General features: G+C 44.2%; 1 protein-coding gene across 1 annotated transcript in view; it reads right to left on the bottom strand.

Moving 5' to 3' along the window:
- Positions 1 to 5,997, bottom strand: part of KCTD17 (potassium channel tetramerization domain containing 17) — a 239,966-nt gene extending 233,969 nt beyond the window's left edge. Inside the window, exon 1 of the mRNA XM_069604456.1 lies at positions 5,806 to 5,997. Within this exon, the coding sequence (XP_069460557.1) occupies positions 5,806 to 5,997 (192 nt within the window). The remainder of the gene's footprint in view (positions 1 to 5,805) is intronic.
- Positions 5,998 to 15,166: the final 9,169 nt, after the last annotated feature.

The following is a 15,166-nucleotide window of genomic DNA, read 5'->3' as shown; positions in this document are numbered from 1 at the left end:
TATGTTTAAGAAATATGCTACAAGGAGAATTTGAGAGATTTGCCAGTGTGGCAGAATTTTTGATGTACCAGGCCTGAAGGAAGGGACAGCTGTCCTGGTGGATCATTATTGGGCTTGTGGGTCCAGAGCCTACATGAAGCTGCCCAAGGACTGGGGAGGGACGTGTTCCTTAGTGCTCATCCATGTTCCAGCATTCGTGATTCCTCAGAGTGACCTGAACATTGGTAAATTTCTGAAAGCAGATGCCCATTTAAGAAAAGGATTGCTCATATTTCTCAATCGAACAAGCAGGGAGAATCACTTCTCAGCAAAATCAATAGAAGCCTTTGATCCTATCCCATATGAGCACAGGTTGTTCAGCAAGACTGCCTCAATATTAATGGTTATCTTTATGCCTGGGATCCAGACAATGGCCAACACCAAATGGCTACAGATTACCAGATGAGAACTTCTGCAGACCATCAACGCCACCATAAAGGTATTCAATGCTATCAGGGAAGAATTGAGGGCCATTCGACTAATGACCCTGCATAACAGTTATGTCCTTGACATGATCACAGCAATGGATGGAGGAGTTTGCGCCATAATGTTGCACGTTCATACCTTATCACGATGACGAGAATGGGACCTTGACAGAGGCTAGAACGCTGTTGACAAACCTGCACGACAGGATGGAAGACGAGACAGAAGAGATCACAGATGGATGGGTTGCGTCCATATTCTCATGGGTTCCACAGTGGGTGGTGAACATCTTCAAGTTTCTTGGAGCAATAATGGTGATGTTTGGATTCTGTGGAATCAGGATAATGACAGTGCAAGAAGACAGCAAAGAAGGCAGTAGGAATGAAGATCATGATCGATGTCGAATCAGGGTTGAGACCCAAGGAGTTGACAGATGAAGATATCAGAAAATGCATAGAGGCCAGCATCGTAGCACCTGAGGAAACAAAGGTGCTGTATCCGAAGAATCACAAGTACGTGGGATGATGGGTCTATTGTAATCCGAACGGACAGTGCAGTTATATGACCTGGAGTGTTGATGAACATGTAAAATAAGCAGGATCCCTGAAAGGAGTAATGAAGATGTGGACTCCAAAGAAGCACTTCTTCAAAAGAAGAAATCAAAATGCAGAGATTATGAAGGTGTGGTCGATGAATCAACCAACCAGAGGGGGGGGGGACTTTAGAGGAGCATCCGAATGCCCCTGCAGCAAGTTCCACCCCCCTACTACCTGTATGCCGACAGCCTGAAATTGTGCCATGTTTGACACCAGCAGTTGAGACTATTCTGCATCGGATCTTCGAGAAAAGGTATCCACTAAGATAACCCTATCAGATGTATTCCAGAAGAGAGGACAATCTCTTGGAGGAGATCCCCAAAGGAATATGAAAAAAGGAGAAAGAAGTTGGTATGTCACAAAGAACGAGTGTGACGCGTTGAGAAGACTGGCTGAAGAAGAGAATGCATGGACCTTATAGAAACTGATGAAGTAAAGAATCGAGTAACCTTTCATGTGCGAAAAGAAGACTGCACGAGTGAAGAGCACTTTAGAATATGCAAATCGTTTGATAACTGTACACATGCAGCAACGCAAGTAGGTCAAGTGATCATAAATAGACTGCAGGCGAAGCCACCATTATATAGAAGCTGGACATCATTGTCACAATTTTAATGAGTTCAAACCCATGAAGATAAGGGCTGAAAGCTGTGTCGCAGCAGAGAATTAGCTGGGAGAATGAAGAAGAGCGGTCTGGCCTGATGTCAAGATTGAAGACAGCCAAGTTCTGGTTATCTATTCTTGAAGGCAGAGAACGCGAGAAGCTGAACTATCCCTTGTTAAGGTGCAGCGAAAGAACACCACGAGTGCTAAGTTTTATTAATTCAAGACAATTAAATGCACTAAAATGGTCTCCTGTCACGTGAGCTCAGGGTGGAAATAGAGTTGGTCATGCAGTCCTAGAACTATGATAAGCGTGTGCTCATACCCCTATATTCCCAGAGAGAAGAATACATTGCAAGGCCAAGGTCAAAGACAATCTGCATGGCAGAAGAGATGGGTGATGAGATGTCGGGACTAATATGGGGGGGCGGTACAGTCCAGTCTACCCCCTGGCACCTGGGTCTGAGCTCACAAGTGAACCTAATGTTCCAGAAGGGCACGAGCGTGCAAACCAATTGTAGAGGGCCATATAACGAAGGTCCTTATAGTTTGAGAGCCAACACGGTACCGTGTTTCTAATAATTGTTGAAGATGACGTGCACTAGGGGTGGGAATGAGTTGTCCACCTGACTGTAGAGATCCAATCACAACCCAACCCTTTATCGAAAGTATAGGGTTACCCTTGAGCAAACCACAATGACCCATATGTTGTTCTTATTTGCCACGTAGTATGACATCACATGACACATGTTTGCTAATTGCTTTGAGCGAACACTGTACGACATGCGTCGATACTCCCCAGTTTAGATATCGATATAAATAAAAATGTAAATGTTTGTTTAAAATCTTAAATCTCTGAAAGTTCTTCACCGATTGCTTTGAAATTTTGACAACGTTGCATTCGAATAGGTGCGTGTTTCTACATGCCTACTATACACAGATGTCACACCTGTGACAGTTAAAAACATGCTTTTTCTGAAAAACGTAAAAGCAACACACGCTATACTTAACATTTTACTGCAAACCAGCGCCATCTGTTGGACGTAAAAGCAACACACGCTTGCTCAAATACGTGCCAAGGAAGCAGCACAGCGACGTGCAGCCAGACTTTAGGTTGCACAGTTACGAGCACAGCGATCGCGCTCTGCAGCTTCTGATCTGCTTCAAACGCGACAGGCTGAGAGTGGCTGAAAGACGTCAACAAGAAACAGCAGATCAGCATCAAACACAACTCCGTGCTCAGCAATCACACGATTGCAATAGCCTTGCATTCCGGTACACCCCAGCTGATGATTATAGTTTGAGCCAGCATGTTCTCATCAGCACCATGACTGAGGTGTGTCCTTATTGGAAGGCTCTGAAAGTTAATGGAGAAACAAAAGGAATGTGTTGTGCCGCCGGGAAAATTAAACTGCCTCAACTTGGAGAACCGCCATAGCCATTAAAAACTACCCACAAGCATTGTGAAATTAAACATATTACAAACGTGTGCTTTCTCTTTTCTTTCTTTTCCATTTAACCAGACTGGGCCACAGCAACGTGTGGCCGGGGACAGCTAGTTGATAATAAAACAGTAAAAAGACTTTGCTATCTTCATGAGTTGGTCTGATTATTGGTGGTCAGAGTTAATCTGTTTACCATCCACCTGCATGACACACTACCCAATTAAGGGCACCAAGATCAATCTTTCTTAAACTTCAAAAACCTTCTACTAGTTTTAATCACGGTCAACGATTAAAAGGGTTGGTAAATGCTTGTGCAAGGGGATCCCTTGTGGGAACTTCCCATTCAGTTTGATGGGATTAGATGATTATTTTAGGTCTGCTGCAGGAATTTCACATGATTCATGTATTGGTCCCACCATACATTAATGCAAAGGCTCTCTTTCGCATTTCCCCAATACAATTTTACTTTAATTAATTCACTCCCAGATTACTGTATAATAAACTTTTTTTTTTTTAAAAGTTTGCAATGTGTTTTTCTGTTATGCAAAGATGGATGTGTGTTATGGTTAGTTGTATATACAAAATTCAAGCAGCCATTTTGGGAACGTTTGTAGAGCAGTGCTGATAGTGCTAATTAGTCTAGTGCTCATTACCCTAACCCACAAGAACATGGTACAGACCCCCCCCAGCGAGTTTTGGGAGTGGGCAGGGCAGGTGGGTGGCATCTCAAAACAAATACCAACTACTAACCCTTGCTTAATTCCTCTCCAGCATACTCCACACGATCTAACAGATCAGTCTAATCTCACAAAAACAAAACTCACACATCAACCACGAAACTAACTACTGCCAACAAAAACCCAATCACTGGACGTTACCCTTCCAGACATAATAAGATCCATACACACCGAGAAAGCAGACCCCGCACAAGATGTCAGTTCCACCTGTTTCAACAAGCACCAACAGAAAAGTACAAACTCTATCATAGGCCCCCTCCGTTCACTTACCTACCCAGTCCACTTTCTTACAGAACCACACGAGTGCCTGCAGACAATGCAAATGGTAACATATATGGGCGTGGAATCACATGACACCAATCTCAGGGTTTTCGATTTTCAAATGTAGGCAGGACTGCCCAGCTGTGCTCGTGTTGCAAGGAAAAGGGAATCTAGATCCAATATTCCCACTTCTAATAGAGGAATCGACATAGGGGGCAGTCGAAGGCAGCAGCATTAAGCCGTTGTCTTTCAGTCACTGTCCTCGGCCAGCCCTTTCTCTTCCACCGGTTAGACGCCGAGCCCTTCCATTGTTTGGGAGAGGGTGCCGAGAGCTCTTCCTTTGTCCCCAACCTCAACAGTCCATCAGTCCCCCATAGAGGTCAACGTATGGTACAGCCCCAAGGAGAAAAGAAAAAAAAAAAAAAACCACAAATTGCTACAAGTTTCGTTGCTCATGCACAAACTCCACCCCACAACTCAACATATGCATTTGATGGCAAATAAATTGCATTTAAACAACCCATGATGCCTGTGTGCTTCATTATATTCTGACGAAATGGGAGAGAAGGCAGGAACCCACGGAGGTCCCATTTTCATAAAACGTCATGCATAAATTGATGGATATAAGGGAGGTGAGGTGAAAAAGATTAAGTGGGGAGGGGCGGAAAACGAGATGGGGAAGAGAACAGAAAGGAGGGGGGAAAAAAAAAAAAAAAGTAAACCGAGCAGTGGAGTAGAACGAGAACATTAGAAAAGGAAATTAAGCAAAAGGGAAGGAGTATAGAAGAGACTTAGGTTTTGCATGTAAACCTTTTATCTGCAGTGCTTTGAAGAGTGACGGAGCAAGGGAGGGAGATTGGATGCAGGTGAAAACGTGGTGGGAGAGCAGGAAGAAAGCCATACAATTAGGCATGAGTTAGCAGGTAGGGTAGAAACTCAATGGGCATTCTTGGAAACTCTTGCCAAGGGACACATGTTCAATTGTGGACCATTTTCTCAGTGTCAACAAGACTTCATCACAGCATATTGGTCTATGGCACTATTTCGGTCTTAAACTTTTCATCCGAACGGTCATAAATCAGCTGGAAGGTGTATTAAATCTTACGTGTATGTTTTCAGTTTCCGGGTGCCAATTTACATGGAGCTACCAGGCCACACAACCATTGACTAATTTAGCGATTGTAGATTTGCACAGCAGTGCCAATACACGAAGCCCCGCGAATGCAGAGACGTGCAGGTTCAGTTACAAAGAGATGCGACATGGTTGGACAAATGACGAAGAAAACGAATTGCACTGTTTCCCAGGGGATTTATGCCTACTGTCGATCGAGACTGGAACAGATTAAATTAATAAAGTATATGCGCTGGCCAGAGTGGGTCTGCTCTAAGCAGCAAGACTTGCTCCCGTTGAATGAAACTAGAATGGTCTGGGCATCAGGTAGAGATTTTGAAATGGAGTTTGGGTCGTTGTGGGACACAGTGAGAGCTCGAGCGCCATCCACATATTTCCTCACCTAGATTCTAAGGGGTGAGGGGGGAGTGGGTAAGGGGGGGGGTGTATGAACGTGTTCGATCGGGAGACAGAGAGAGCAGAGTTAATCCCTGGTTCATCCAAGGGGCTGCAAGATGTCAAGTTAAAAGTAGTAAGGTCTTAGGAGAGAGCATATCCATCACGGTCACTCTCGACCACACCCGACTTACCGTCTCAGACTGTAAACCAGTCTCCTGGCAAAGCCTCCAAAGGAAGGACTGTGGCTCGCGACCAAGGGTCTGACGAGTGCTGAGGAAGACTGTGCCCCCCACGTTCAGCCTCACCCACTGGCTGATCACGCCACTGCTGCCCCTTTGAGGGGAGCCCTTTTGGATACATCCAATCTCACCGGCAGCCTCCATCTGCTCGATCTACCTGCTACTACCTCGGGGACAGGTAGGCGTGGCAAGTGTGCTGGTGCCCTGGGGGCTTCTGGGAGCTGTAGTTTGGAATCTAGCTCAGCCAAGCACAGGTGCACTGTTCCCATGGGAGATCCAGCTCATCAACATAAATTACTTGAACTCATTAATCTATTTGAATCAGAGAGTCTCTGTGAGTGTACTGCTCACGATTATCGAGTGCAAGAGACAGAACAATGCATCACTAGGCGCACGCAGCCACATCACCATCACAAAGAGCATATGAGCCAACAGCACAACCATAGAGCACAGTGGCCAACACCACACACACACACACACACACACCCCTTCAAAGCAAAGCCTTGTATCCCCACTGGACACTGCACACAGCATTAGCTGTACCAGTCCCAGCTATTACAAATATGTAAACATCATTAGCCATCTCTTTCCAGACTGGGGCTCTATTTCAGGAGTTCATTCTCAGGTGGTTACCCTCTCAGGGCCATTACAAAACACAGCATTAAGAGGACTACCCGGAAATGACACCGAATCGATAGGCAACTGCCGCTGTCCCCACCACACACGTAAACAAGACTATCAAAATAAGTGTAAATTAACCCAATGACAAACCGGTAGAAACACGAAGTAAAATATGCAGCATTTACAACGTTACAACCCTCTAACTACAGGAGTGGCGTCTGACACCTACGCTGACGCACTTGAGGGAATCGGACGCAGCAAAAGAGTAAACATAGTCCATGATGGGCAGCCAACCCGTTACGGGCGCACTTTGTTTTCGTTCAGCGGTGCTGGGACAATCAGGATGATACTATTCAAATAAGGCTCGGGCGACTTTCAGGGGTTTCAGCACCTACAGATCGGTTTCAATTACTCTGAATCAAAACACGCAGGGCATTCTATAGCCCAAAACAACGGCTCCACTCCCGTGGGTCAGCTTGGTCTCCTAAAATCTGAGGAGCCAAGTCAACCCCTCCATAATAGGGACAATGCAAAGTAGGTGCGACATTGGATACCTGGGTATAATAAAGGAAGAGGCGGTGCAGGAAGACCCAGCAGACAGGTTTCAGATTGAAGGATGGGTTTGTATTGATGGACCCTTACAGGTAAGGGTAAGTACAGTCCTTCAAGTACAGGACTAAGAAGGATAAGTGTAGGGGAAAAAGATCCACCAGCAAAACCATGCCTCAGTAGTGCCAGGCCTTAAGGATACTGGCAGAACTTATTACAGCACTCACGCATTCAAGTAAGGGGCATATCTTGTAAATGTCATCACAACTGTTGCACTGTATCTTTACACTGTACCATTGTGTCCAAGTAAGTCCTTCTGTAACAGCGCCACAACTAGTCCTCTTGGGTGAATTGAACTACACTAACTATACAAACTTTACTTACAGCATCAGAAAAACGTGTTGTGTTGGTAAACCTCTCAAAATGCATTGAAAGAAAATAGTTCAGCGCAGCCACAGGTCCAAGCAAGCAGAAGAGTTCATAAGATGATACTAAGAGCAGAGGTAAACATTTCAAGTTAAGTTGCAAGCTACTAGCCAAAGAAATAAAACATATTTTTAAAATGTATTGGTTAAAATAATTCAACCTTTAACATACACAAAAGGTTATTCAAACATACATAACAAACAATAAGGCTTTCACATAAATTCAAGACTCAAGTTCAGGCAATATGGTATTGAACCCCAGAGACGCTCAATAAATGTAACCCCACGATCCCCCCGCTTTGCTGGAGAGGATGTCCGGACAAAGGCACGCTGTACCACCTACTATGGCCATACCCCAAGGCCACCCAATTTCGGAACTCTGTGCTAGACCAGGTCAAAGCGATCACTGGCCTCACAATCCCATGGGACCCAGGAGTTGTCCTAATGGGAGCAAGGGGTGAAGGCCAATCCCGCCCCACCGACTGACCGTAGAGCAGAATTATGTGCTCATCTACTAACAGCGGCTAAAATTTCAATAGCCAGGCTCTGGAAAAACCCAGGAGGACAGGCAATCCAGATGTGGTGGTGGAAGTGTTGGGACATAATAGCAGCCGAGAAAATCACAGCCCTCCGGTTTGGGAACAGAGACAAATTTTACCAAACCTGTGCCCCATTCCGGGACTACACACAACAATACCCAGGACTGGCCAGACAACCTCCCACTCTCCGATGACTGGACAAGCAAGACTAAAGAGGAGGCCGGAAGAGCAGGGCACAACTCATGGCCAGTTGAATCTGGCGGGAAAGGCACAAGTAGATGGCCCGGGACAACCGACTGCCTACCCTCTTCCGCCTCCCCCCCGAGAGAGCCAACACCGAATATCAATGGTCCATGGACATGGAGACACAGCTCCCTCCAATCCAGAGTCGAATTGTAAACATCAGCCTCAATGTCCTTCCCCTGCCCTTCGACCCAGTCCCGCCCTTCCCCTTCATCCTCAGAGACTTTACAGACTTGTTGTTTGTTTTCTGTCTCTTCTGATATCAAACAACCAAGCTCTGAATCCCGTGCACGTTATAGAATGCCATGATGTATATTATTGCTTGTTTAAAACCAATAAAAAGAAGTTTGGAAAAAAAAAGGCAATAGTGTTGAATGAAAAGTAGCCAACAGCTAATTTGAACTTTGTAAGGGTTACATAAACTATTGATAAATGGGGGGAAACCAACAACAGAGGAGTCCGGCACCATGTGGGTGCTCACGCAGGATACTCTAGGGATTACTCGATGGTAGAAACTACCATAACCAGAAGGCCTTAGGAAGAGGCAAAAATAGGTCAAACTGGTCATACAGGGATCTTGTAAAATCTTCTGTACCGTCTAAAGTCTTGACCTACAGATGATTGTGAAGGAAAGGGAGATGAATTCCACTTGGTGAGATTAGCACATGAGCAATGTGTTGCAAAGGTTTGCAAGAGTGAGCCCGGCAGAGGTATGCTAACAAGGGGCGAAGCCCGATGTCCCATGAACAGTGTGTTGAGAGGAGTGATCCCGACCGAGGGATTGTTTTGAAAAGACATTAAGATTCGTGAAAGCAATAAGTATTGCAAGACCAGGGGAAGTGAATTGTCCTCTTTGTCATTTGGGACAGAGCCCGACTGAGGGAGATCCATGGGTGAAAAGTCATTGCCCTAAAAGTCATTGCCCAAAGTCCATTTGGAAAGTAACTCTTGCTTGTTTGTTGTTGAAGACATCAGGCCCTCGAAGGCAAGAGACTTTTTATTAAAAAGGGACCCAACCATCAAAGAACCCGATCGCTTGTACGGAACTGTCGGCTCATGCTGGGAAAGCTTGAGTCTGTGCTGTGCTCAGGAGATCCACTTTGTCCTCTGCTCAAAACATGGGGAAGGGAGATGCTTGAAATCACATCCTGGCTTATTGTTTGTGAACACTTCTTTCTTCCTTGAAAACCCGATCCCACACTCTTTCTGTAATTATTTGAAAGGATATGGCAATAGTTTTCTTTTTTTTTTTTTTTAAAGTATTGGCCTTTTACACAAGAACTGCCTTATTTTTCTTTTGATGGTCGAAGTTTGCTCACATCTAATATTTCGGTTAGGCGTTTTTCCACCCTGCATTTACAATTTAATAAATACCTTTGAACTGTGATCACTTGTGTCCATCTTTACTGTTGCCACCATGAGTTCCTTACAGTAGCCATACAACAGAACGCAATCTCAAAGTTATAGACAACAGTAATGTCAGGGAGGGAACAGACCAAGGCGAATAGCCCTCCTTAGAGGTGCCCAATTTAAAACTGCAAAGCAGCCTGAAAAAGAACTGAGTAACCATTAAAGAAAGGAATTGTGCATAATCAAGTCTCCAGCAGTATAACAATGCAACGTTTCCTTAATATTGCTGAAAAGCGAACATTATTAAACAAGTGTCCGTTGTCCTGAGTGTTAAATGACAGGACGGACAAAGAATCGGTACTTAGAGAGGTCGTTTGGAGTTCTCGGTCTAATTTGAGTGATTCCCCAAGAGCTACGACGTCCCGTCTCTCAACTCAAGATGTTTCACTTTAAGGTCATCACCTTCTCATACAACATTTGTTTACCACCTTCTTCATTCGCTGGTTTCTGCACACATGGTTTCCTTCCACATTGTTGCTCACTCATTCTTGTGAAAACAAAGTTGAATAGGCTGATACATCAAAGCCAAGCCACCTCACTGTATCACATTCCTTCAGTAGAAAGACCCACAACACACTCGATGACAAGAATACCGCCACTCGATCCGTTCTAAGTCGGTTCGGTAAGTGTACTCATCAAATCATTTGACTTTATGTTGGCCAGAGCCGGAATATCTTGAAGTAGGACCAAAACATTGGACCGATTTAAAACAACCTTATTAGTTTCAGGGATCACACTTTCCACAATGACAGCATGAGCAATTGAAGGCTGACAAAGTTTGGAGGTGCAATCCCATAGGGAAACGCTCTGTGAATCAGGCCCTACGTTCATCCTGCACAAGAACTTCCCCGATTATTGCAGGTCAGATAGGTTTCTCCATTCCCATGAAGGCCTCCATTGTTCCTCTCTCCGGCAAAGGAAGTAGTTTGGGAGGATATCAATCTTTCCAACACCTGCGGTTTTTCCTGTACTGGAGTAAAGAAAGACATGATCGAATTCGTTCTTGGTTTATCAACTGTTTGGATTCTCCTCCTTGGAGGGGTGAGTAATAGTTTTAGACTTGGCGATGGAACAACCAGTTGGTCTCCCTCCAGGGCCGAGCGTGGTAGGGGTAGATTAATTGCCACTAGCATCTCTGCACCAGAAATTAGCGTAAAATTCAGTGCGAGTCCCCCGTCTCCCACTACGCAAATCATACATCCTAAGCAACCTTAAAATTACAAAGTTCGTCACTTGCCCCCCATTGCAAAGTCAGAAGAAAGCAGAATCGTATCTTGTAAGCCACAAGCCCCACCAGTACAAGGCTTTAGCCTTGCAGAATTATCTCAGATGTTAAAAATACACACAAGACTCAAAGAGCATACGCCCCGCAGTCACCATGCGAAAATAGATACACACGGCTCAAAGAGCATGAGCTCCACAGTCGCAGTGCAAAAGTGAGTACAAACAAGGCTCAAAGAGCATAAGCTGTGCAGGGACTGTGTACAATCACCACCGAATGAGCAGAAAGACCCAGTGTCTTCTCTTCTCTCCAGCTACACAGCAATTAAACGTGTGCCAGAACAGCTAAGCACTTGAACAAATCAGGAGTCAATATGGATTTTCTTTTCCCTCCCACTTGTTGCCGAACAGCGTCTATGTCCAGCTACAATCCGTTTTAGTATATAGATTTGTTTTCTTCTTGTAAGCAGACAATGTTACAATGTTTGGAGAAAAGCAGACCTACCACTACTCCAGAAAGGATTGGAACCGTCCTTGCTAAACTCTGTCCATTTTGTTGATGCCCTTATGGTTGGTGCAAGGTCACAGGATGGTTTTTAAGAGGTGAAGCCCACACCTCTTATTGGTATGATTGGGGGCGGGGTGGGGGGTCTGTTGGCCGTCTACCACTACTCCACACTGCTCGCGCTGACCACCGACAGACCACTTCTCGCTTCGCAGGTATGTAAGTTCTTAATCCTTTACGAGCAGTGAAGGAAAATGATGCTGTGCCTCCAAAACAATAGACAGGGAAAGAATCCTCACTGACAGACCACTTATCACGCCACTTAATAAAGAGACTCACTGCATACATTACCCACATGCACACAGCACACCATTTCTTTATCACCAAGAGTCAATTCGCACACAGCAAGGTTTATGGCTTTGCAAGTGCACAATTTCAGCCTGTTAAGAGATTATATTACTCTGGGCAAACGTGCCCAAGAGGGTAGCAAGGAACGACACCTACCATGTATGGTCTTAGCAAGTGGGTTCTTGATCTTCTTAGCTTACTGTTGATATTTCTATTACTCATCATTTTAGCATGACCCTGGGACATGTCATACAAGCAGTTTTAGGTCTGTGGAAGAAAACGCAGCACAGATAGTTTCCTTAAAGCGAAATAATGATAGAAAGATTTTTCTGAAAGAGCAAGAGGCACCATTCACAAAATTATGCATCTTGCTTGCTGTCATGATGACAAAGGTGCCCCTGAACAAACAGTACAAATGACTACACACACAACCAAAACATGTTTAAACAAAGTAAAAGAACACCTTACAAATTGGAACCATTTCGTAGGTATCCTGGAATGGGCTTGGAACATGCAGCAAAATGCATATGGAAATTGGAACTTCTGCCACATGTATAAAAATACTAATCATTATATATCTGATGTTTTATGCATTTACTGTATTAATAGACTTTAAGAAATTTTACATAATTAAAGGTTATGAGTCTTTTAATTATTGACAATGTGGTTTTTAAATCAATGTAATGATGTGATTTGATGTAATTTTGTAAAGGTTATTTTAGAAACAAATAAAAAATAAAAATATTAAAGGCCCAAGCATGTGGAGTGTGATTATCAGCAAAATAACTCTTCTTGGGTCCGGGAACGTAGATTTTTTCAGCCCCGAAGCTTAAAAAGAATTCAATTTCTCAGCAAACTCCTAAAATTCGGAAGCCATGTGTAAAGAAAATAAATCTAATTTTAAAACGGTGAAAGGTCTTCCTTTCAATGGTGAACTATGTGAAAATATTATAAATGATAATGTGTTTTTATATAGCACTTTCTCCAAAGCACTTTACAGAGAACATATTTAAATAAATGAGTATCAACTTCGGGTTGGGTGATCTTGTATCGACCTTGGAAGGATGAAAGGCTGAGTGGACCTTGCTGGGATTCAGACCTGTAGATCACGCTCAGATTGCAGCAACGAGCACTCAACCAGATGAGCTATCTTCCTGGCATGAACACTCCAAGGATTTCCTCCCAGTACCAAGGTCCTATTATTGTTGGCAGAAGGTGCACTTGTGAGCCCTTTTAGAAAATAACCTTTTATTCCTTTTCAATCATCTTATCTTGCTATACATTTCATATAATGTTGAATAACACTAACTTTGAATGAGATGTAAAAAGTACAGAATTGCTTCTAACTCTTTTAAGATGGAAACTGTGTAGTCGTTGTTCTACTCCATGGTACATGTAGCTGTGGACCTAGGATTCAGCTCACTTCAGTAGCCCCAGCCACATTATATGATATGGGGTTACAGTAAGTAAGGCCATGACTTGCCATGTTCAAACTAATTCCAAGCATGAACATCCTAAAACATTGCCAGACACTGGCTAATGGACAAAGTAAAAAGAGACCACATATTAAATCCAGGCCCCTCATAAAATCCATTTAGCTGAAGCCATGCGAACTCTGAACAAGCCAATGTAACCATCATGGACATGAGGTAATATCATGGAGGAGAATGTGCATAAGATGTACCAAAAGCGACCCAAGTTGGCTGAAGTCAGCATTTCTTTATTTATAAAATGAATATGAAAGTTACATGGGCTAAATTTTAACCACAAAATGCAATTGTTTAAAAAAAAAACTCCATCATGGAAGGTCCTACCAACTTAAAACAAATTGCATTTTTTCAGCATAATTTTATTTATAGAACATTTGTATGGCACCTATATACACACGTTTCCAGGTGCAACAAGACAAGATATGGGCTATGGGGTGAAAGGGGAATCGCAACAACAAAACAACGGTTATATTGCTCTTGTGAAAATCCTACCGCGCAAGTGCTTAACCAGGTGGTAAGTGCAGGGGGGGCATGAAGGGAGACATGTAGGAAGGGGGGTGGGCAACTGCCACAGGGAAAAGGGAGGATGAGTGCGATGGACAGGGAGGACCAAGTTGGGCTAGTCTGGGAAAGGTAGCCCAAAGGCAAGTGCTGGCAAAGGATGCTGGGGGGACTGGTAGGGGGTGGTCTGGCCCCTGTATGACTCTGAAGGAACCAGGCCTCAGTCACAGCGGGAAAGGGAGAGGGAGAGGGAGAGTTGGCATGGGAGGGGGAGAGGGACGGAGGGTGAGAAAATGAGTCTTCAGAAGTTTCCAGAACTTGAGACGATCCAGCTCAAGACTGAAGGGGGTGTGGGGGTGGGGGGGTGTTCCAGAGGAGTCAGCCGAGGACAGGGATCTACCTCCCACTCTCTGCTTTGAGAAACGTTTGACCTGTAGCGAGTTGGAGCTGGAGGACCGAAGAACTCTGGCAGGGAGGTATTTAGGGAGAGAAAGCTGGATGTAAAGAGGTCCCATGCCCCAGACAGCCTTGTGGATGCAAAGGGTCTTGAATTTGATCTTTGCGGCCCCCCGGAGGCAGTGGAGAGATTTTAGGGCTGGACAGATGGGGTCCCTGGCTTGAGGCCAAGCATAAGTCTTGCAGTCCTATTCTGGGGGGTGAAGGGAGGAAAGAGGAAGATTGAGGAAGAGGTTGTTACAGTAGTCCAGCCTAGATAGAACCAGGGCTCTAGAGACATTGAGCTTCTGGGGGAAGGGTAGAAAAGGTAGAATGCCCCTGAGAAGGTGGAGCTAAAAGTTGGACTTCTTGGCAAGGTCTGTGATGTGTGGAAAGAGGAGTCAAATGAGAAACAAAGGGTAAAAGTAGGAAAAATAATTGAGAATTGACATTGCACAGGAACATTCTGTGACTTCTGTGTTCTGATCTACAGGATATAATGATTTTGATTTTTATTAAACTCGCACATTCATACCCAAAGTTACAGGTATTAAAAAGAAATGCCTATTCATAAATTTAGCAGTGACGCTACCTCCCTCCTTTGCAAACCTGGGACTTGGATGGAGGAGTTCCTTCTTTCAAGTCACAAGATGAGGGAAGGAGCTGAAGATTATAAAATAGCATGCACGCAGAAATGAGGGATTACTATTGAAGAATATTACTAGTTACAACTGGAATAAGGTAGCTGGGGAGCAGAACTGAAACCATCTTGATGACTGGTTCTCAGGTAGGCTGGAGACAGAAGGATTTTCAGATCGAGATCAGCCCTTTTTCCAAACTGGCAGCTGAAAACAGACCTTGCTGATCGTGTAATTCCAGACTGACTGGGTCCCAGCTGATTCTCGAAAAATAAGAATCTTTAAAACGTTAGTATAAGAAACCTCAATATAGAACTCCAAATTGCCCATAGTGCTGTCCATGGTAAAATTCCAGGAATAAAAAGCATCCAGGAGCAAAGGGGAATGC

The sequence above is a fragment of the Ambystoma mexicanum genome, chromosome 3q, assembly GCF_040938575.1.
Source record: "Ambystoma mexicanum isolate Mex_15411 chromosome 3q, UKY_AmexF1_1, whole genome shotgun sequence".
In the NCBI taxonomy this organism is placed as follows: Eukaryota; Metazoa; Chordata; class Amphibia; order Caudata; family Ambystomatidae; genus Ambystoma; species Ambystoma mexicanum.
This window is presented reverse-complemented; position numbering and strand designations above follow the sequence as displayed.